We start from the raw sequence: 21,648 nt of genomic DNA, 5'->3' as shown, positions 1-21,648 counted from the left end.
ATGAACCTCATCAAGCGGAGTACATGTGTAGATTACATGTAATAAACTTACATAGTACACCTATTTCACCATCTCCAAGTAATTACATAACTGACCAGGAATTATTTTTGCATTAGCAAGATTATAACAACGTAGCATTACGATGTTATCATATTTTTTTCAAACAGTAAATTAATTTATTATTACCATAATCCAGTAATAAAAGTTAAGCCCTCATTATTGTAGATCTTGCGGATAATAGAAATATAATGAACTTTTATTATTCCATTAGTTATACATTTTAATTAAACTTACATGGAAGTTTGCTAAGTTTTAAGGCAAACCAGATGATAGGTCATTTTTTCCTCTTATACAAATATACATGGTATTACTCGAGTAATGTCATCTCATCAATAAGTAAGTGCAACGTTTACAAATTAAATATGACTTGGCTGAGCCAGCACCTTAACAGCCGTTAAAATGGCTGCTAACAAGAAATCGATTATAATTTTTTTTTTTTTATCCGAATCACGGCTTAGCTGTGAGCAAAAAATGTGCTCGTCATAAGACGATTAGCAAACGAACACAAACGGCACACGAATGCTTTAATTCAAACTATTCGAATTTCGAACGGGCAATCGAACAGCCAGTATAACTAGGTCCGTAGTGAAATTTGGAACTAGATTGGCGTTTATTGTTGACATTAATTGGCAGCAAGTGGCGCTGTCACGAGGGATCAAGTTATACTAGTCGACGTGTATATGTCCATTTCGCGCGGGTTTGGTTGGAATTCGTATGGCCAGTGTGATTGACTGGTAGTTCCGGGTCACTCGGCGTGCTCCATTGATGTTTTTGTAGCACTGTTATAAATGTTATAATTACGACACGAGATCTAGAATAAATGTAACATGGACACTTCATAAGATAAAAACGATAACAATCTAACAATTGATTGATTATGTATTTAAGTATTTAAAATTTAAACAGCTCTAATAGGGTACGCTTATATTTGGATAAAAAACTTAAATGTATTTTTAAAGGACTACTTATTAATTAGGTCAGTGACCTCTTTTAATAGAGGTTGAGACTTTGTAATGATACCTATTACTTCATGTATCTATTGATGAAAGCAACACAAAATTCGGTGAGTTTAGTAGATAGTTAGTAGATCGCGTTCAGATAGACAAATGGACATAACACTCGGTGATAAATTACAGTGATCTATTGTTTATTTACCATAAACTTTCCGCTTCGACGGACCATTTGCCATTAATTTAAATGAGAAGTCAAAACGTTTATTTCTGGGGCTAATGAGCAGAGTTTCTCTTTGCTCATTCTAAATTAACTTAGTCTAATTAAAGTTATTGTTACTACATACGATAAACGGAACGGTTGTATAGCCGTACACGAACCGGACCGAAGTATCCGGCTTTCTGAATAACCCACGTAGCCCAAAACTAACGTAATTTCCTGCGATCAATTTTGGACCTTATATGTGTTAGTAAAATACCTAATGTAGAGAATGACCCTTACATTATAAGACTACTTTATACCTATTTACAAACATCCACACGGAGCAAGAAAAAATAAATCCGTATAATATAAAACTCTTCCGTTACTGAGTTACTGACGTGAGTGATTGACTGACATACAACGCACAGCCAAAAGTACTGGACCTTTTTAAAGGGGGAAAATCATCCAATGCATTGTCCCGTCTTGAACTAGGCGAGAAGGACTGTCAGACTGACTGACTAAAACCACCCCGTTCCTTACTCCTGCTTTTCGAGGCAGAGCACCGATAATCCTACTAGGTAATACTACTGAACCTGGAAGTGAAATTGAGAGGACTAAGAGAGAATGATTCTCACAGGAAAGGAAAAACAGGAATCACCTATTTATGCGTACGAAGTCGCTAGAAGGAGCTAGTACGCAGATAAGCTATTATTGAAAATTATAACAATCCACCAAATGAGTGGGTCTAAAAAACCATTTACAAAAAAGAATGTTAGTAAAAGCGTATGATTTAAAACTTTATAGCAAATACTTAAGTGCCCATTTAAAAGTATTGATTCCGTTTCGAAAAAGTAATCGGAGAAATTGGTATTTTGTAACAGGAAAATGGTAGAATTATAATGACACAGCAATTTTTGGAAGACGAAAAAAATAGTTCACCATTCGTAACAAGGTCTAAGGAAATACCAAGTTGAAATCTGACAAAATCAAATTTAACTTTTTTATAAGACACGCTGTTCTTAATTTTGTACTTTTTTATGTTATATCCGGTAAACGAGCTGATGGATTACCTGATAGTAAGCAATCGCCGTTACCCATGGACACTCGGAACACTAGAGGTGTTACAAGTGCGATGCCAGCCTTTTGGGAATTTGGAATTTAATTGATGTTGGGGTATCGAGGATTGGGAAGGGGTAATTTGGTAGATACTTAATAACACCGTTAAAAAATTTCAGTTCTAAATCTAATCTCAATATTTACTAAAACATCAAGGTACAACACCAACAAACATAAAAACGTAGTTTATAAAAACAGAATTTAAGCTGATGAGTTCGTACACAAAGCCCAGACCTTTTCCGTGGCTGAGCAAAAATTCCGTCAGTGTTGCTATTTGGTGTGGTTGACCGTACATAAACACGGGACCGCAATCATGCAAACAGACTAACACAATCAACGAATACCACAGACGACCATAAACTATACAGGCAGATATAAATAAGCCAGTACAGTCTGCCTCACCGATCTTACCAACTTATCTCACAAATATGTCCAGTATCTCTTTCCCCAGACTTTCATCTTTGCTAAAGGAGCATTTTGACTTAAAATACGTTGTTCAATAAATACTTTTTTAAGAATACATCTCCGTATAAAATTGTCATGCGAGTCCGCACGACCGCGCGCCTCGCAAAATTCCACAAACAACCGAAACGACCTTGCATTGTTAGTGTAGCAGACTCTTTCGGCGCATGAATGATTACATGGACCCGATAAAAGATTGCCCATACATCTTACACGAGTCACCGAGACTCCGGCGACGACCCGGGAATGTTTCGGAACCGTTTTTATTGTAAACGTTTCTTGCACTGTGGTTAACTAACGGAGCTCAGCTAAGTTACTTTGCATACAGAACAAACGAAGCTTAAAAGCTCACACAGAACTTTCTAGAGAAATTAGTGTTTAAGAGAAATGGCCAACAGTTGTACCATAAAATAACTTCTTATCTATCAATAAATTTAAATCAATTTCAGGAAATTATAAAGCAAGGGGATTAAATTTATAAGTGAATTTCTAATTCATTCATGATTAATTAAAATAATATTTACTGCTTTTCTGAGTTATTTATACGAGCTCGTAAATGACTTGCCTCTAACATGGCTCTTCCGTCTAACTATATCCGGACAACACCTTGACACTTACGTATTAAATTAAGCTGTATAGTATTTACTACATACTTACATCAATCATAAAAAATATATAAACTATCAAATGCAAAAATGAGATTTCTCGAAGATTAAGGGCATAACCATGATCGATATTTACCATTCGTTCAGAATAATATGGAAATTAAAACGACTATGTTAGAAGTACTTACTACCCATAAAACAGCGATTTCTCACACTTTCTTTGCTATATTAATGGCTATGAATATACCTAGTTGCAAGTTGCTAAACTAGAGCTAACAACATTAGCATTGCTTCATGTCGTTTAGACCGGTCTTGTCCTCTTCGCTTCGTATAATCTTCGCTGGTGGAAGGCAACGTACTCGGAAACTGGGTGACATTTAAAGTATCGACCGACCCAGCGAAAGAGGTATTAGATCCCCCACGCCCCCCATTACGACGTGCCGAACTGCCGATGACCTAATTATTGCACTGAAGACGAGATTTTCATCACGCCTACCAAAGGATGATATGGTCACAAATCCCTTGCGGAATTTCCCTTTTCTCCAACCATATTCTGAGGTAAGTCACGTAGTTCATATGTAACTTAGGTACAGAGAAAAAAACATCAAAGAGAAATTGATATGAGAATATTGAAGTGCTCCAGAATTCTTATAAAACTTTTACTTAGTGGCTCGAAGGGGAAAAGGAGAAACTCGATCTTAAACTCTAAGAACTATGTTAAATAAGGTAAAAGTTTTAGATTGGAACTATTTTTTACTTCTTTTACACTTCTGATTAAATTACAGCACATTTACATCTTGGAGTCCGAAGTGAATATTATTATGAATGAGAATGTTCATTTTCTGAAGCTACATAGACAAGGACAAATGGAAAGTGTAAGTATTTTAAACCATTTCTTCATCTGTATAAGATTCAAGACTAATTTCTACAAGATCCGGAGCTGTTACCGGGGGTCCAGCTCGAAAAGCAGAAGTAGGAACAGGGTGGTATTTTTATTCACCCAAGGCGGGAGAAGTCATTGGACGATTTTCCCTATCAAAAAAAATTGATACAAGATCAATCAAGATTCAACTTACAACAAGTTAACGCTATTCAAATCTAAAAATTGAATAAATCGCACAAACTAACACTAAACATAGCTCCACCATACAAACCTCGTTCGCTCAAAATTCAAATCACGCAACGAAATCAAGTTACAAAAAGTTACGAGTAATTTTAGTATGAAGAGAAGTTCCCATCCCGCACCCAACCGCGTTAACCCCATTAAATAAAGTTCCGTAGTTCCGATTGTAAAACCGATATTGAGAATCGGATTGTATGAGCCGCTACGATTGTCAAGTGCCCGGGCCGAGGTCGGACTCCAAAATGACCTATGGATTGAGGACCCTTTGAAATTACCATATTCTGTTTAAGTATTCTTATGTATCGCCACGCATCTTTTCCTTTACAAAGTAAGGTAAAGAACTTACTAACTAAGTTAAAGTGCGTGGGCAGTGCTCAAAGGCTTTAGTTGTCAACAAAGAGGTGTTGAATTTAGATGAGAGTATTATATTAATGGCAGAGTCATGACAAGCATTTTCTTAATACATGTCAGATAATTGTGGGATGATAAATGTAATAGCCTGCTCGAGTTGCAACTGATGCAACCGGAATTATCCACATTGACTTGAAATGCTGCATACGTACGACGTACTTCGAATTCTATCGATCATCTGTGATTGCATCGCATCGTATTGACGAGATAGGCTGAAGTTCATAGCACACCCTTATTTCGGTTGTTGCATACACAGACAAGCAAACATTCTGGTCTCTCAGTAAATACGAAAGTCCACCAATTAGTGACAAATAACAGTTTCACGACGTTGACACACTTGAAGTCTAGCCATTAGTCAGTATTTTGACATACCTATGACTATGTGATCTACTAAAACTTCGCTTTTTATTTTAGTCTAGATTTGTGTTAAATCTGTTTGTACCTACATTACTAAGTTTTTGATATTGATTACCAGTGACAAGTCCGGTCGAAGGAAAGCCGTGGACGAGTCGGAACGCGCGCTGATTTTCCCGGGATCGGTTACGTAAAACCGCCGTTACGGCATTCCTAAGCGGTGTCAATCTACATTCTAGGCAAATAGGAAAAGGTGTTATATGAAACACTTACTTGACTTACTAAGTAGACGACTGACTAAGTTAGTTAGTTAAACATTGTACTTTCATGTTAAAATCAATTAACATGTAAAACCATACGAGTAGTTTTACATATTATGTATTTAGTATGAGTAATCAGAAATGTTTCCGCAGATGCCAATTAACATAAGTACGTATTATACAAATATTGTTTCCCGTCCTTGTCCCAAGTCACAAATGATCAGCGGAATGTTTTATGTTGACTTAGCATGAAGACTAATACAAATAAGAAAGGCAAAATAAAAATAAACAAAAAATACAATAAGCGCTTTGTTCGAACTGCCTTGTAATTTATAATGACATTAAGCCAGGCCTTTGACCCATAAAATAAAAAGGCAAAAGGATATGGCAGTTTAGTCAAAACAAGCCGATTACTTGCCAATTGATGGGGCACCGATTTGGCAAGCAAGAATTAATCGTTTGTAACTCGCTGAGATCCGGTGGGGTCGAGACACGAGGCTGTCGGGAGATTTATACTCACGTCAAATTAGACTGTATTAAGGAACCAAGTAGACATTAAAAGTACCGCAGCCATAAATATCATTATCAAGCTAGCTACAAATTAGGAAATATCAAGCTAATCTCGTGTGGTTATGGCAAATAGGCCGTTTAATGAACTCCACCATAACAAGCCAGTTATTATTCAACATTTATGGTAACTGCGTAAACTTACAGGTACAACTTTATCGACTCACTTGATCTTTTCAAAGCCATTAATTAATTATTTTGAAATTGTTACTTGAGCCCCATTATTAGTGCAACGGTAAATAGAGATATAATGTGCGTTTAGCTGGTATTGCACCGTGGAGTCGTTGCCGACGCCTGGGGCGGGCATCACGGCTGCGCAGGCGCATACCCGCTCTATGCAATGTTTATCTCAAGTATAATTTCCATTTTGTGCATAATTGTACCGTTTAATAAATAGTTAAGATTGAAGTCAGATAAGGAGGGCTCAGGAGAGATAGATGTGAATGTGAGCATGAAACGTTTGACTATAAAGCACTAATTAAGGGTAATTAAACCACGCAATACGAAGAATTGGGAAATCCACCACTACACTCCATAGCGAACATTCTAGTAATAATAATAATTGTAAAGATAGCGATAAAAAAAGAAAGCATTGCAATTGATATCGCGATAATTACGTATATTTGGGTTTGGCATTATCATTCAATGATAAAGATAATAATAATGATGTAAATGAATTAATGTCGATCCTTAAATGGACCATCCGCTAGTAGAATAAAAATTGCAAAAGAGGAGTACCTATAAATATCCAAAATTACTTTAAATCATACAAGGCAGGGACCAAAAAAGTCCCTCTAAAGACAAAAGATTGGATGTTTAGAAGAGGTTAGGGAAAATTTACGGCACAAAGTCCGTACGAACAACAAATCTCCACAAGGATAAAAAATATCAATAAGAATATTGCTTTTTATGAGATAACAATGCTGCAATCGGACAACAATGATGCATTCAAGTCCAGGAACGCTAGTCAACGAGTGCCTCAAGATATTTTCATCAAAGAGAGAGAGACCAAGAAAGACATAATGAATGATTTCTTCAATCAAACCACCCTTTTAGAAACCTGTTTAACAAACAATACGTTCTATGCAACGTGTGCTTCAATTTGTTCTTTTATGCTGAGGTCGTCAAGTGCGCGGCGACATGGCGGCGAGCCGGTAACGTACGGCATTGCCCGGTGCCCGCAACCCTATCATTGTATGCAATCTTTGACCCGCGGACCGCGGCTACAACGCACAATCACTGCTCACTCCTACCTCTATTAAAACATGCCTCCAATTCCCTATTAGTGAAGAAAATTACAACCAAACAAATACATACATTATTTATGTAAGATGGTTATTTGTCGTGAAACTTACCCGTAGATCCGAACTCCCTGATGACGTCGACGTACTACTACTGCTGTCCAACCTTCCATTGTAAAACATTGTCTATTGATTTCCAAATATTAGAAACACAAAACCTCCAACTTCACACACTGTTCACACAAAATGTACCAGTATAACGCTCGTCCTTAATTTTACGAAGCTATTTTCTGTTTACTGCACAGTTAGTTACAATTAACTCGATACGATACACATTGTTCTGAGTGACCGATTAAATCGTCGTCTTCATCTTAATAAACACTTGACACCATTAAAACCAGCTCTTGCCACGAAGTAGAGCACTCGAACTACTCGAACATTTACACTTCTGGGAAATTAGAATAAGTATAATATTTAATCTGGAAAGTTATATAATGTAGCGTATTTACTAATAGAGACGTTAATCCGTAGGTAACAGAGTCACAGCCGGCCACAACACCTGTGCATAGAGTATTGAGCAATGGCTACGTGACTCAAGGAGTCAGTATATCGATAAAACTGAAACACAACAGTGTTATCGCTTACAATCGTCATTCGCGGTAATATCCACAACTATTTTCGAGTGATAACGAAAAAATAAAGCGTTTTCACCTTGAACGATTGAATTCAAAGATTGCATATATTAATGTCGATATGTTTACCTATCTATATAATATATAACGGCGCGACTGGAAAATTATGAGAAAAGTTCTGAAGAAACTGACATGATCAATGACAGATTATTTTCAATGGATCGAAAATACGTGTATTCGAAAGATTTTGTGAATCTCAAAGATAACGGTGTACGCTATGGCAACGTGAAGGTTACAGATAAGATTTCACGTTTTATCTAAAATAATAATCTACATACTTATTTAATTATATAAAAAAAAAGTTGGTTGCTCTCAGCAATACAAATTCTATTTCAAGGTTACTTTTATGAAAGAAAGTTTAAGTAATATTGGCAGTAGTACCCACGTACCCACGTACCAACATATAAATTGAAAGCTTTCCATTAAAAGTACATGTACAAGAAAATAACTACGTAAATGGAAAAGTTCACGACGACTTGTTTACTTTTTCTTACACACATATATTACAAAGAATACTGTTATAATATTATTTGAATATTTATAGAAATATAAATAATCACCCAAGACGCACGCCTAACGTTCAGCTCTCCATATTAGGTTGAGAGTTGTTAAAATAGTCCAATATCTCAAGTTTATAACATAGGAAACATTTGCACAGATTTCGCGAACTAGCTAGAGCACATCGGCCCACCGGCTGGCGTTATTTATAGAGCGGCCGAGCTTTGCAACTATAAAAGGATTTTGTTTGAAAATGGGAAGCTGTTTGCATTTGTGCGAATGTGTATCGCGAAACGCAGATTTGGCGTGCGCGTGGGCCAGTCAACGCGCGCGGTGGCACTGGTCGCGACGCCGGGCTGCGCGCGCGCCGCGTGCGTTGCACCTGACTCGGCCCGCGCCCGCGGCCTCCTCAGCCACCAGCTTCCACGCCACCTCCACCTACCTATTACAGGAGATTATATCCTGTGTGTCGCCCCAACACTTTATCATTCACACCGCTTTCTTTGCCGCTATCAATAGCTGTCGAACGTAGCTCATAACTCACTACAACACTTAGATGAAACTTAGACGCGCAAAGGATTATTGGTAGCTTAAATTCAGTGCAAAAACTTAAACTAGTAGCTAGAACTAGTAATTACCAGATGCGTACGATTTGTTATTTTTTAAATATATCGTTAATTGTATAAAATTATCATCAAATAGCTCACTTAAGTATAACATCTTTGCTATCTGTATGCGGTATCTGTATGCGACATCGATTGATCATTTATTCAGATAAAAATCTTCAATGCTTGCATTCGCATTAACTTGTCGAGTACGTACTTATGTAGGTAACAATAACACTCTTGCTAAACGTCCGACCTCAAGTTTTCCCGGTAATATGAGTAAGCACTAGCAGTGAACATTGTTCATTTGCATGCTGCGCCCGCGCACCCGCGCGTTTCACTCACGCCTCTCAACCTGTCACACCGCAAAAGCTCCCGTCACACGTGTCCGGGATTTATTGTCTATGTTTCAACCAGTATGTCTCGCTAATATAAAAACTGTTTGCGAATGTATGAAAGTATTTGTGTCAAATCAGAACGTGTTTATTACCGGAAGGACTCAATCAAGCGAGTGACCATATCTTTCATCGAAAGTCGGTCCACAAAACTCACTCGATGGCCGGCTGCTGATTGTGGAGCTTGAAATATTAGCTATATGCCAAAACAAGTTTGTTTGCGCAAGTGTTTCAATGAGCGGTGACGTCACACGTCACGCGTGCGCAGAACGTTGACACCGAGTTAACGGCACCGCACACAATGACACCCTTGTACCCCAACGTCTTACTGAAATATGAACACCTCCTTGTGATCATAAATATTGATATTTAATGCCAATAACATACAAGAACGTATGAGATGGGGGCTTTGTGCTTCAAAATAATAAGTGAAACAAGGCAATTGCATTGTTAATAATAAAGAATTAATTTTAATAGAGGTCAGGATAAACAGAACTCAAAAGCAGCTGTAAGAGTTTGTCTGCTAATCAAAGAAAGTAAGCACTCAATTACACTTAAGTCTTTTACCGAACTCCAATTTATCAAAGCCGGATTCAGTAATTACAGGTACAGATACTTTACACACGGTGCTGCTAAAAATACGTTTAATTAAGACTTATTTAAAAAGTACAATTCCGCTTGCCTTCGTGAGCGCAATGTTAAGTTTCATTATCTCGACGAAAACCGAGCTAACCACTGTTCATTAACACGTTAAAACAGTTTAAATAGTGGTGCAAGATATCCCTTAATTGCTGTATTGCACGTTATATCTTTATAAATTATGCTGAAAATATGATTCTACATACTTTTGGACTGAAGTGAGTGAATATGTATACCGTATTGTGTATTTTTAATACTATGCTAGTAAGCAAATGGTCATAGATGTAGGTAATTGGGTAGTGTCAAAGTCAAAAATAAATTATTATGTTATTCAAACATAATAATTTATTTAAAACATAAAATTATGTTTTTCCAACTTTCAATACATAAAACGTTCCAAAATATTCACTTTTCCATTTATTCATTTGACACTATAAATAATTTTCGTTGTTTTCAATTTTTTCAGTAATAAGTGTGTGTAACCCAAAAGTATAGTTTTTAACGTATCGATAAAAGTATTGAATTTGAATAATTAGAAACTACCGTATTCTAAATTAAACGAATTTGTAATAACAATTTTATTTATTTCTGCTAAAAATTTTGGAGAAACACCAAATGTGATGTTATGCGATATCGATTTATATCATTATACATTAGAATGCAAAAAATGTACCACTACCATCCCAAAAATGTCTGTCTTTACCTTATTTGTTATTCAAAACTTTTATATTAGAAGCGAGGTATTCCAAAAACTGAAGACCGAAACATACAAATTGACTTGTGTTTATTATTTTATCATACGAATGTACATTAAAATGTATCGTTCATGGAATCAATGTTCCTTTGAGTATGGGACCCTTGGACAAGGTACCTTCGAGTGTAAAATAAAACGGTTATTGCTGATGGAGCCTGATACGGGCGGTAAAGTCGCACCGCGCCATCGAACATGTTTTATTGAACAATTATTTCAGTTATTTCATTATTTCCCAATACGTTTTGATAGTAAATCCTTTGAACTAACAATTCGATTAGAATTACTGATGTTTGTTAGTATTTTTTTAGGTTAAAAGCGTCTTAGATAATGATGTAATTATTTTGTAAAGAAATTGTTATACTGTGCAGAACTCGTAAACGGTTAATTTTAATCATTTTTCGGATGAGTTACAAATTGTAAAAATGTAGAGAACAATGAGTGGTAAGTCAGGTGGAACACGACGATGTAATCGAGAACAATAACTTGATCAGCTTTAGGAGTAGTATTGCATATCTTATTTTATTTGACAATTTGACTCTAATCATATGATTAGTATTATCTTCTAAACTTTAGAAGGCTTAGAAACATCCAAAACGACTTCACTTAACTATTTGGAGATAAAAATCCAGAAAATACGACAAGCCGTAAATGTTTAAAAACATTTACTAAAACCTGTGTATGTATTTATGTCTGTTTCATCACTTTGACTGTATGTGAATGAAACTACAAACAGACAGACTAAGCTATATTTTACGATATTTACCTACAGCATGTAACACTAAATCTTACTTTATGTGGTGGCTATTGTCACAGAACGATTTACTTGAGCATGTCTAAGGGCGAGCAGACGAGAGACTTATGTGTGACAGACTTGCAACTCAACTGCATCATGGGCTACACTTCGTCCCCGTCATCAGTAATACGGTATCAGCTATCTGTATTATGAGCTACACATCGGCTTTTCATCAGTCATTCGGTAACTTCCTTCCTATTTATATTATGAATGCGAAATTGTTAGAGAATCATCATGGATCTTTTACTATTTCACATAAAAAACTATTGAGCAGATCTCAATATTCGAGACCAACATTATGGATAATATAGTAGGGAACACTGGAACATATATCACACATAGGTTACTTTAGAACCTAGAAGTGAAGGCGACGCTGCTGTTAGAAACTAGCACCTAGTTGATAAAACACAATATTGTAATAAAACCATGTGCTCGCTAGATGTTTTTAATTTTTGTCCTCAACGAAGAAAAGTTCCTCGTCTGCACAGGTCGGTCGTCAGTAAGGGCACGGAGACTATACTCCAATGACCGGTATGGACTCCTACGTTATGCCACCAATATTTACGACCTTTTTACGATTCAATTTACATTTAAAAAGCACAAATAACGGGTTTCCAAATGATCTCTGTGTTTCGGTAATGGCATAACCGATTTAAGTGAGTATCCGAACATTTCTTTACGTATTGATATATATCGCTAATATTGGATTTATTTGTATTGTGTATGTTGAGAATGTGTGGTTTGTTATTGTTGATGTTTTATTTTGAATTGCGTGTTATAGTTTTGTTTTTATGTTGCAAAACTAGGTGAAAATATATGAAACTTTTCGATCATTAAATAGACATGAGAACTATAACTGCATTTTCTAAAGCCAATGTCATAAACAGTCTATTGTAATTACATTTTAATATGTAAATTAAAAAAACACAAGTAACTTTAAACTTGTCAGAATTGTCAAATTGACCTTGGGAACGACACGACAGCTTCCAAGGATCTTCTCAACTAGTTAAGTTACTTAAATGTTTGTTGAAATCTTAAGTTTAAGGAAACTTCATTGAATTCCAAGGTTTAGCTCTACATAGTAGAAGTAGATGTATAAACAAACTATTGATACCAGTACATGACATTCATTAGCATTGCAGATTCGCGATACGGCGAGAAAACGACCGACTTCACAATAACACTGAAAATCTTAGCATATTGTACGAAGAAACTGCGAATAGTGATTTTGTAAAATAGATCTACTGCCATAGACAGAAGATACTAAATCAACGATAGGTATAAATACCTAAGAGTTAGATATTGATATACAAATACATTAGGTTAGTGCTAGAAACAAAGATTTACAATGAAACACATAGACTGGACTATGAAAAAATTTGCAAAAGTGACTGGTACTAGCAGAGGAGTTCTGTTGGCAGTCAAAGTCTTAAGCAACCTGGCCAAAACGTTAATACTTCGCTCTACGTACATGGAATACAATTAATGAAATAAAATAATATTTTGTGAGGGAGGGAAGCATCCTATGACTTCACCCACAAATTAATTTTTCTTCGTAATTTGTAATTTATTTGTCAGAAACCCTCAATAATGTCTTCTGATGGGTATATAGTCCAGACAGTGCTTATGGGTAGACGTGCTCCATCGGAGGCCGCATCATCACTTACCACCAGGCGAGATAGCGGCCAAACGTCAACCCAGTAAATGTAAAAAAGGCTCAGGCCTGTTTGTAAATAATAGCAATGTAGTGCATTTGTATTGCTTAATGATACAAAAAAGTTTGTTAACTTTTAAATATTGTATCTATCGATCTATGATCATAGATATATGTAGTTACTTATCGAGGTAAGTATACACATGTAAACACTATCTTTTCTGCCAAACCCTGCTCATATTCGGTTGTCATAATTCTTTTTGAAGTGACGTCACGGTCTCACAGATGAATTGTTACAGAAGACACATTTTTACGTAAAAACAATTCTCCTTTGAGCATTATGACAGCTTTGTGACATTGATATAAATGGCATATTATGAGAGAAAAATACAACGCACGTTACCTAAATCCTTTTAAATAGATACGTACGAGTATGGAGAAGCTTATGTATATTTATTTTATGTTTTGTTGTAAGCGTAATTTATTGAAATGTATAATGGGAATTACATTACGGAGTTACCTCGGTATAAACATTTTAAATGATTCTCGTGTGTGCCTATAATGTGTTTATTAATGGTCTTTATGTGACAATTAGGAATAATTTTACTACGGAAACAATTTTTAAATTAGTATTGATTATTTTGCAATATTTTTGCCAATTTTTGTTTACTTGTTTGCGACACTTTTTTTTAAATAACACGTTCAATTTCTGGTATGAGCAACACATTAATGGGTTTTTGGATAATCGAAAATCTTATATTAATTGTAAACATTATTTACCTAATTACAATCTCCAAAACATCTTCTAAATAATAAAAGGAACCCTGTTTTCAAAGACAAAGAACACCTAAGAAACTTTAATAATGTAGTGTACGTGGGTATTCCAAGTAAAACAAAATGTAATTAAAACTGAAACTGAAACAAATTACAGGCGCCGCTATAACTTAGCGTGTACAGTACCTCGCTGCTAAACTTCAACAGTTACTTGTATACTCGGTACTATTATTGTATTATCTGATCAAGTTAGCTACGTGTTTGTTACTTTTACTTCTTTTTAACAACAACACCGTTTTTATTTATTTTTCTAACTAGTCACGTAAGGCAACTTTTAATTATAGTTTCTGAAATGTTTGTGTAAAAATTCACAGTATATTATGATGTGATAGGCGCATTATTTAAAAGACTAAATAACAATACCTATGTACTTTCAAATAAATATGTACCTTTGCGTACACATAGAATGGGTACCTAAGCGACGATGTGTACTTAATTTTATTAGAACTTTCGTGTAAGTTACAAAATTAATTATTATGTTATCGGCTTACTCATTTAACTGTTTGGCGATTGTCGCGAAATGCTGCTCATCTAGCATGGGTTGAATCTAGTCGATTTCCTCGTCAACTTAAACATTTTCCACGATAGTTACGTGAGTAAGCCGATAGCCATGTATGTCAATCTTTACATAGGTATTTCAGATTTTCCCTGCTCGATATTAGCTATAGGATACCGCTAGCGTTGTCCGGTCATGGGAGACACCGTAAAGATATAATCACAGGTCTATTCACGAAGGACGCCCCAGGGCAGCTTCACCTTGTGTCAAGGTGTACCTGTACCTTCATAGTTGGGTAACTGTGTGTGTTCTTCTCTGTTTATAGGTGCGCTATGGTGTTATAGTGAGGTGCAGTAATACTGTCGTGTCTACAAGTAGTATCGTAAAGTATCGTGTTTCCTTCAATTCACAAATAAATAATAATAAATTCATAATAAGTAACGTATATGTGTTAAATAGTAATCTAAGTGTTGATTATGAGTTGAAAATATCATAATAGTGCAGGCGGTGATTTTTAGTTTCTGATGAAACAATAATATCTATTTAATATTATTTTGTATGACCGATTATGCTAATATTCAAACTATTTTTCTAGTATCGTATAAACTTTCTGGTAATTATTTGCTCGCTAGTAATCCCGTGGTAGAAGTGATGTGTTTTAGAATAAAATTTCCAAATAATATTCTTAGTTAAAATTATTGTTCTGTGTTGTATATTTTAATATAAAAGGTGCATTTGTTTGCAGTGTGAGTTTTTCGACAATTTTTGAATACTGCATTTTTTTCCGTAAAACTTGGCTTTCTGACGTCATTCTGTTGGTTTTCCAATAAATAAATAAAAATAAAATAAACAAAGCTTTGTGACTTCCGACTTCCTTTATCGTTTCGAACATGACAATACTGAAATTTCATTTGTTTTTTCCTTTGTGTACAGAATAGTGATAAATATTTTCTTGTCCTTGTCATTTTGTGTGTGACGTCAGTGACGTCATTTGTTTTTTTTTTCTTTTCATTAATTTACATTATGCTCAAGTTCAACGCTACCAAAACCCAGGCGTGTCTATTCTCTGCCAAACGGAGTCAATTTCCGTTGGCTCCGACTTTCCGAAATGTGTCCGTTCCGGTAGCGGATCGTCTTGAGCTTCTGGGCGTAACTCTATCGCCAACGCTTAACTTCGGCTCTTATATAGAGTCGAAGGCGCATCTGGCTGGTAGGAAGTTGGGTATCCTCTCGAAGGTGAGACGGTACTTCACACCGAAACAACTGCTGAGCCTGTACCAAGCGCAGGTTCGGTCATGTATGGAGTACTGTTCTCACCTTTGGGACGGCTCGGCCAAATACCAGCTGGATGCGCTCGAACACATTGAAAGGCGTGCCAAGAGGCTCATCAATGACGATGCGCTTGTGGAGGCCCGGCTTCAAAGCCTTGAACACAGGCGCAAGGTCGCAAGCCTTTCCGTTTTTTACCGGATACATTTCGGAGAGTGTGCGGGGGAATTGCACAACTTGATTCCCCCTAGTCCTTTTCATCATCGAACCACAAGACAATCGGCGAGGCGTCACCGCTTCATGGTAGATATCCCACCCACTCGCACGAAGCGCTTCGCTTCAAGCTTCCTTGTGCGAACTGCTAGGGAGTGGAACTCCTTGCCGGAGTCTGTGTTTCCTGATGGGTATAACTTGGGTGTCTTCAAGGCCCGAGTGAATAGGTTGCTTATGGGCAGACGTGCTCCACCGTAGGCCGTATCATCACTTACCATCAGGTGAGATAGCGGCCAAACGTCGACCCATTAAATGTAAAAAAAAAAAAAAATGCGAACTGAAAGGATCTGTCTCAACAAACATCGTCGTATCCGCAGCTCCGCTCCATATAATCCATATGTTCGTATGTAATACATACGAAAATATATGCGAAAGTATTTCGTCATCATTTATTTGTCAGGTGTTTTATAACCAGAGCTGCGAACTACCTTGCGAGTTTACCGGGGCTCCGGCTCGAAAAGCAGGTGTAGGAACGGGGTGGTTTTTACTTAGAGAGACTTTACTTTTACTTCACAGTTACTCCCTCTCGCCTCGCCCAAGGCGGGAGAAGACATTGGATGATTTTCCCCCTTCAAAAAAAAACTCAATAAATGTGTTTTATAAACTCAATATACTTTCGTTGTTTGTATTTTCTTCAATCTATTAATTTTCTAGTCTAATAGCTTCAAGTTAATGTCCGATGCTACTCACCTTCACAGTTTTTTGTAAGCTTTTGTATTCGCGTTTCGAATCTTTGTGCCAAACTATTACAAATTGCCTGATTTCTATCTAAACCGTTTAACTTGTACTGAAATAGAATACAAATCAAGCTTAACATTGTGTTTAGAAACTCTAGAATTTGAAGCCAATGGGTATCGTTATTTTTTGCACATTTGATACCAATACAAGATGAGCTCCTGTTTCGTTGTATTGTAATTAAGTTTGCGCTGAATGAAACGACTGCTAATCTTTAAGCGAAAACGAAGTTAGTGTTCTGAAAAATATCTCCATGTCACTTATTATGGTAACGAATCATGGACCAAGGACATTCGTAACACTAGTTACAAATACAATGAACACTTAACAGAAAGGACCCTACTTCTTAAGGTAACAGAGAGTAAAGTTCCTTAAGAAAAGAAGGATCCTTCTGGCTCCTTCAGGCTTTCTGCCCAAGGGCTGTACATTGCAATTTTCTATCCATGTTTATTCGTATGTAAACTTCATATGTGCGATGTGGGATTTATGACGTCAACCATTGATTGGCTCATCGATCGTCTATGTGCGACTTTTGTCATCAGCATCAGTCACTTGTCATGTGTCGCCACACTTCTAACATTTTGTGTATACTAGTGTAATAGCAGTTATTAGAAGTTATATACTCTTTGGCAGGTATACACAAGAGCCAGCAGTAGCTACCACGTTAAATGTAATGTAATTAAAGAATGTAATAAATGTGAACATTTAACTGTAATTAATTTTAGACGAGACATGGCAGAGAGGCATGTAATTACAAGCTTCGGGCCCAAACGACGCTTCAACAGCTACCAAGTGAGATTAAACAGAAAATTGTATCAAATTCGGAACGTTTATTTCAATTACACCGTTTATAGATACGCTCAGACGTCGGAAAGTAAAAAATTACGTGCGTACTTTAATATGAATTACATAGGTATTTTAATTTTCAGCAAGATTGGTGTCCTCCTATTCGTTATTGTGAAAGGACTAATATTAAAAAAAGGAAACTGCCTTCTATTTTCTTTACCGCTTTAATTTTGGTAAAATCCCTAAAACCTTCTCCTAAGTCTGAAAGCTACTATGCTGAAAAACGCAACAAAATAGGGTCAGACAAAAGCGAAATAATGGCGCACAAACATACATATACACATAAACAGGGCAAACTGAGAACCTTCTTTTCTTTTGAAGTCGCTTAAAAATTCTTTAGTATTTTATTGCAAGCTCACTTGTACTAGTATTATCATCTCATTAGGCACAGCTAGGTCAAAATAAAAAAACTAGAGATCCAAATCAACATAACCTTAAGGAAAAGCAAGGCAATTGTAAGAAATCGCGTTGCCAAATAGCACGCTATCTGTTTGTGATTCTTTGAGCGTCTCAGAGCAGTCTTGTCCAATGCCGAACCAGTTTCTAACAAGAACAAACAACGAGTGAGTTTTCAAACAAAAACAAACTCCTTCACGTTTGTTTGTTGGCCAAACTGCCAAAACAGATTTCACATGCACTTTGGAGAAAACACTTGCAATAAAAGATTCAGATATACGTATTATGTCGTGTCAAGAACGGTCTAACACCTTGGATAGCTACACCTATTCGTTTTTGTCTTATTTTTTTTTATTTATCCTGACCTGACCTGGACTTCTACAAATAATTCAAGACCAAAATTAGCCAAATCAGTCCAGTCGTTTTCGTGTTTTAGCGAGACTAACGAACAGCAATTGATTTTTATACCTAACTAAATAATAAAAACTACAACTTAAAAATACCTTAAAAGAATTTAAAAAGACTATTCCGATTACACTTCAATTAAATCAAACGGGTACCTAATTAAAAGCGAACTAACTCAAACATCTAAATCCATGAATACCGAAAACCCATTAAAATTCAAAACTTATAAACAACTTAGTACTTAAATACTTACTTATAAGCAAAGTTTCGAGACAACAATGAAAACTCCAACAAAATAGAGAGATTTTATTGGAATAAGTACTTAATAGGTAAATTTCTCAGGCTTTTAGCGCTAGACTATGCAAGTTAGCTGAAATTGGTGCTTTAATATTGACTTCGACAATAGTTTTCATATTTTAATGTTCTTGTAAAATATTAGACATTAAACACGTAAAATTTTAACATTTAGTACTATTACAGAAACAAATACTTTTGAAGACATATCGATTACAAGACTGATCGCGTAACCTCATTTCTAAGCACATTTTATAGGTAGAAATGACTGTTTTTATTTCCACGGAAACAAATACTTTGATGTTCGTTTTAAAACTAAATAATGTTCTCTTAGGTATATGACAAATTAAAAATAAATGTCTAATATTTTTTCATTACCTAACTGACGGACTAAATAGATTTCAAATTTTCATTAGACATCCTCATCCCTATTACTGGTGTCTGATTAGGTATTATTGACATTACAAACAATGTATTATTATAAGTATAACGGTGTTAGTGTTGCTACAATGTTTGTTCACAGTCCAATTTCGGTGAGACGTGGAACAATGGACGCGTGACCGGCGACGACCAGCTGATTGCCATCAAATGCTCATTGCTCGCTAAACATGGACAGCCGGAGAAACAAACGGGACTATTATCTAGCATATGAATAAATTTTAGTCCGTAAGCTCGGATAAGCCCACGGTATGCCCAGCAACCGACAAGTCACGAACATCAATGATATCACCAAGATAATGGTGCGCTTGCACATGAAATAGTTCCTGTTTTATTATTGGACCGAATGTGAAAATGTTATACCGGTTTCCTATCTCCCTATTGTGTGGTGTAAATAATGTGGAGTTAATTCTAAAATGACTTATTACAGCTTTTTAATAACATCTATACCTTATTTAAAAAAAAAAACTATATCAAAAAAAAGAAATCTCAGACCGCTAAGAATAGTCTAACTTAATTCATAAAAATATTAAAGTATTCACGCACGCCATCTCGCGGTAACACTGCCTAACTAAAGCCTTGTAAAACATTATCGCTCTGCGCATGCGACTGTGCGCATTGCTCATAATAGTGGAACATCTTCCTAGAGGGCGCCACTAAACATTTTAAGTAAATTACTTAAAAAATGTTGAAGTAGAAAGACGACGGTTTCTTTATGTTTTCATTGTTTGTGAGAATTAAATAAATAATGTTTAATCAGATATTAAATATAGCTTCGACCTAGAATATAAAAGAACACTACTTAATAAATATTTAGCGTCTCCAGCATACATGGCCTGCATAATTACATACAGAGATTATTATATTCCATACAGCCTTGGCACCGATCACACTTATTCTAGAAATAATTCTAATTGCATGCACGTTACGCCCGCTGTTTTCAGCTAAGCTTGCGCAGACGCATGTCAAGTGCATGTCACATTGTATTACGTACCTTGCTCTCGCACGATGCATGGCAGACATATTTGCACACTGAAACAAACAACCATTAATTATTAACATATTAATTATTATTATATAATTTTGAATAAGTATTAACTTAGGATATTAAATATTGAAGTACCTAACCTTCGCTATTGTTTTTTTTTATCTAAGTCTTCAAACTAAATTTATTACTTTTAAAAGCATTATAGTCGTAAAGTAGTTATTAGGTACATAGTTTCCATTATCATATTAACAATTTGAAATTGTAATTGACTTTCAGTTCGGGCATATTTCACTTGCAAATTGGATGGGTATCAGTTTCCGTGATTTATTATAGCTATTATCCAAAATTACGTATTACGGAGTTGATATTAATAATTTCGTTATCTCCAATCTCCAATTGCGTTATAGGTTCATTAGTTACACATAAAATTCGGAATAAATGGACAGATTTTGTAAAATGCAATGACAACTAGCAATTGTGTTCAATACGAGAGCAAAAAACAAACACTCTGTATGCAGAAATCGTTCGCAAAAATATTCAAAGGTCGTTGACCGTGACACTCGTATTTGCAGCTCTATAAAAATATCTACATAAAATTTCCCAATTTGTATGTGTGTTCGATCGACATGCAATTGATTTAAGCGTGACATTCTGAGTCAAACACTTCTCTTGAAGTCAAGTCGTCAATGACCTTTGAATGTCAAGCCTTGTTGCTAGAAATGTTAGAATCGAATGTCTCTACAAACATAAAAATCGGTCAAGATTAAATATGTAGTTACTTTCGAATTTTTCAATTGCAAATGTAGGATGAGTATTAGCTGCACTTTGAATGGAACGCAGATAGGCATCTCGATTGAAGTCGTCTACTTTGTTCACGAACCTGGATTTCAAAGCCTGATTTAACTATTGAATAAAGTCAGTCCGGATTTTATACCTAGTAATTTATTTGCAGATGATATTTTCAGCTGCTCTAACGTATCAAAAATTTTACCAACAGATATTACGTCATCATCATTAGAATCATCACCAAAGACCTCTACCTAGTTCTTGTCTAACCAACAAGCATGGTTACCCAAAAAGTCATATAGAGTTACAGTACGCAAGTTCTGTCTATGTATTGAGAAGACATACCTCTGCAGCACGAGCCAGTGTTGTGCACGGGCTGATGACACCAGTGGCATGGTCGTGGTTTCTTGAACGACTTGCTCCGGAATGCATGTGCCTGACCCACGCCCTCCTTCTGTGGACAAATTAAGAAAAGTATAATAGTAAGATACTGAAAAATAGGTAATC

At 35.9% G+C, this 21,648-nt stretch overlaps 1 protein-coding gene and 1 long non-coding RNA gene across 15 annotated transcripts in view; one reads left to right on the top strand and one right to left on the bottom strand.

Moving 5' to 3' along the window:
- LOC126910817 (uncharacterized) overlaps window positions 1-21,648 on the top strand; it is a 289,873-nt gene that overhangs the window by 44,191 nt on the left and 224,034 nt on the right. The window lies entirely within an intron of this gene.
- Window positions 1-21,648, bottom strand: part of LOC118278387 (tensin-1) — a 96,169-nt gene that overhangs the window by 56,716 nt on the left and 17,805 nt on the right. For 12 of the 14 annotated variants that reach the window (XM_050694432.1, XM_050694422.1, XM_050694411.1 and 9 more), the window contains exons 2-3: window positions 21,487-21,595; window positions 20,362-20,399 (exon numbers count right to left, since the gene is read on the bottom strand). In XM_050694432.1, the coding sequence (XP_050550389.1) occupies window positions 20,362-20,399; window positions 21,487-21,595 (147 nt within the window). Of the gene's footprint in view, window positions 1-7,465; window positions 7,800-8,603; window positions 8,878-20,361; window positions 20,400-21,486; window positions 21,596-21,648 lie in introns of those variants that run through there. The other 2 variants (XM_050694465.1, XM_050694463.1) reach the window with 2 other exon arrangements.

The sequence above is a fragment of the Spodoptera frugiperda genome, chromosome 1, assembly GCF_023101765.2.
Source record: "Spodoptera frugiperda isolate SF20-4 chromosome 1, AGI-APGP_CSIRO_Sfru_2.0, whole genome shotgun sequence".
In the NCBI taxonomy this organism is placed as follows: domain Eukaryota; kingdom Metazoa; phylum Arthropoda; class Insecta; order Lepidoptera; family Noctuidae; genus Spodoptera; species Spodoptera frugiperda.
This window is presented reverse-complemented; position numbering and strand designations above follow the sequence as displayed.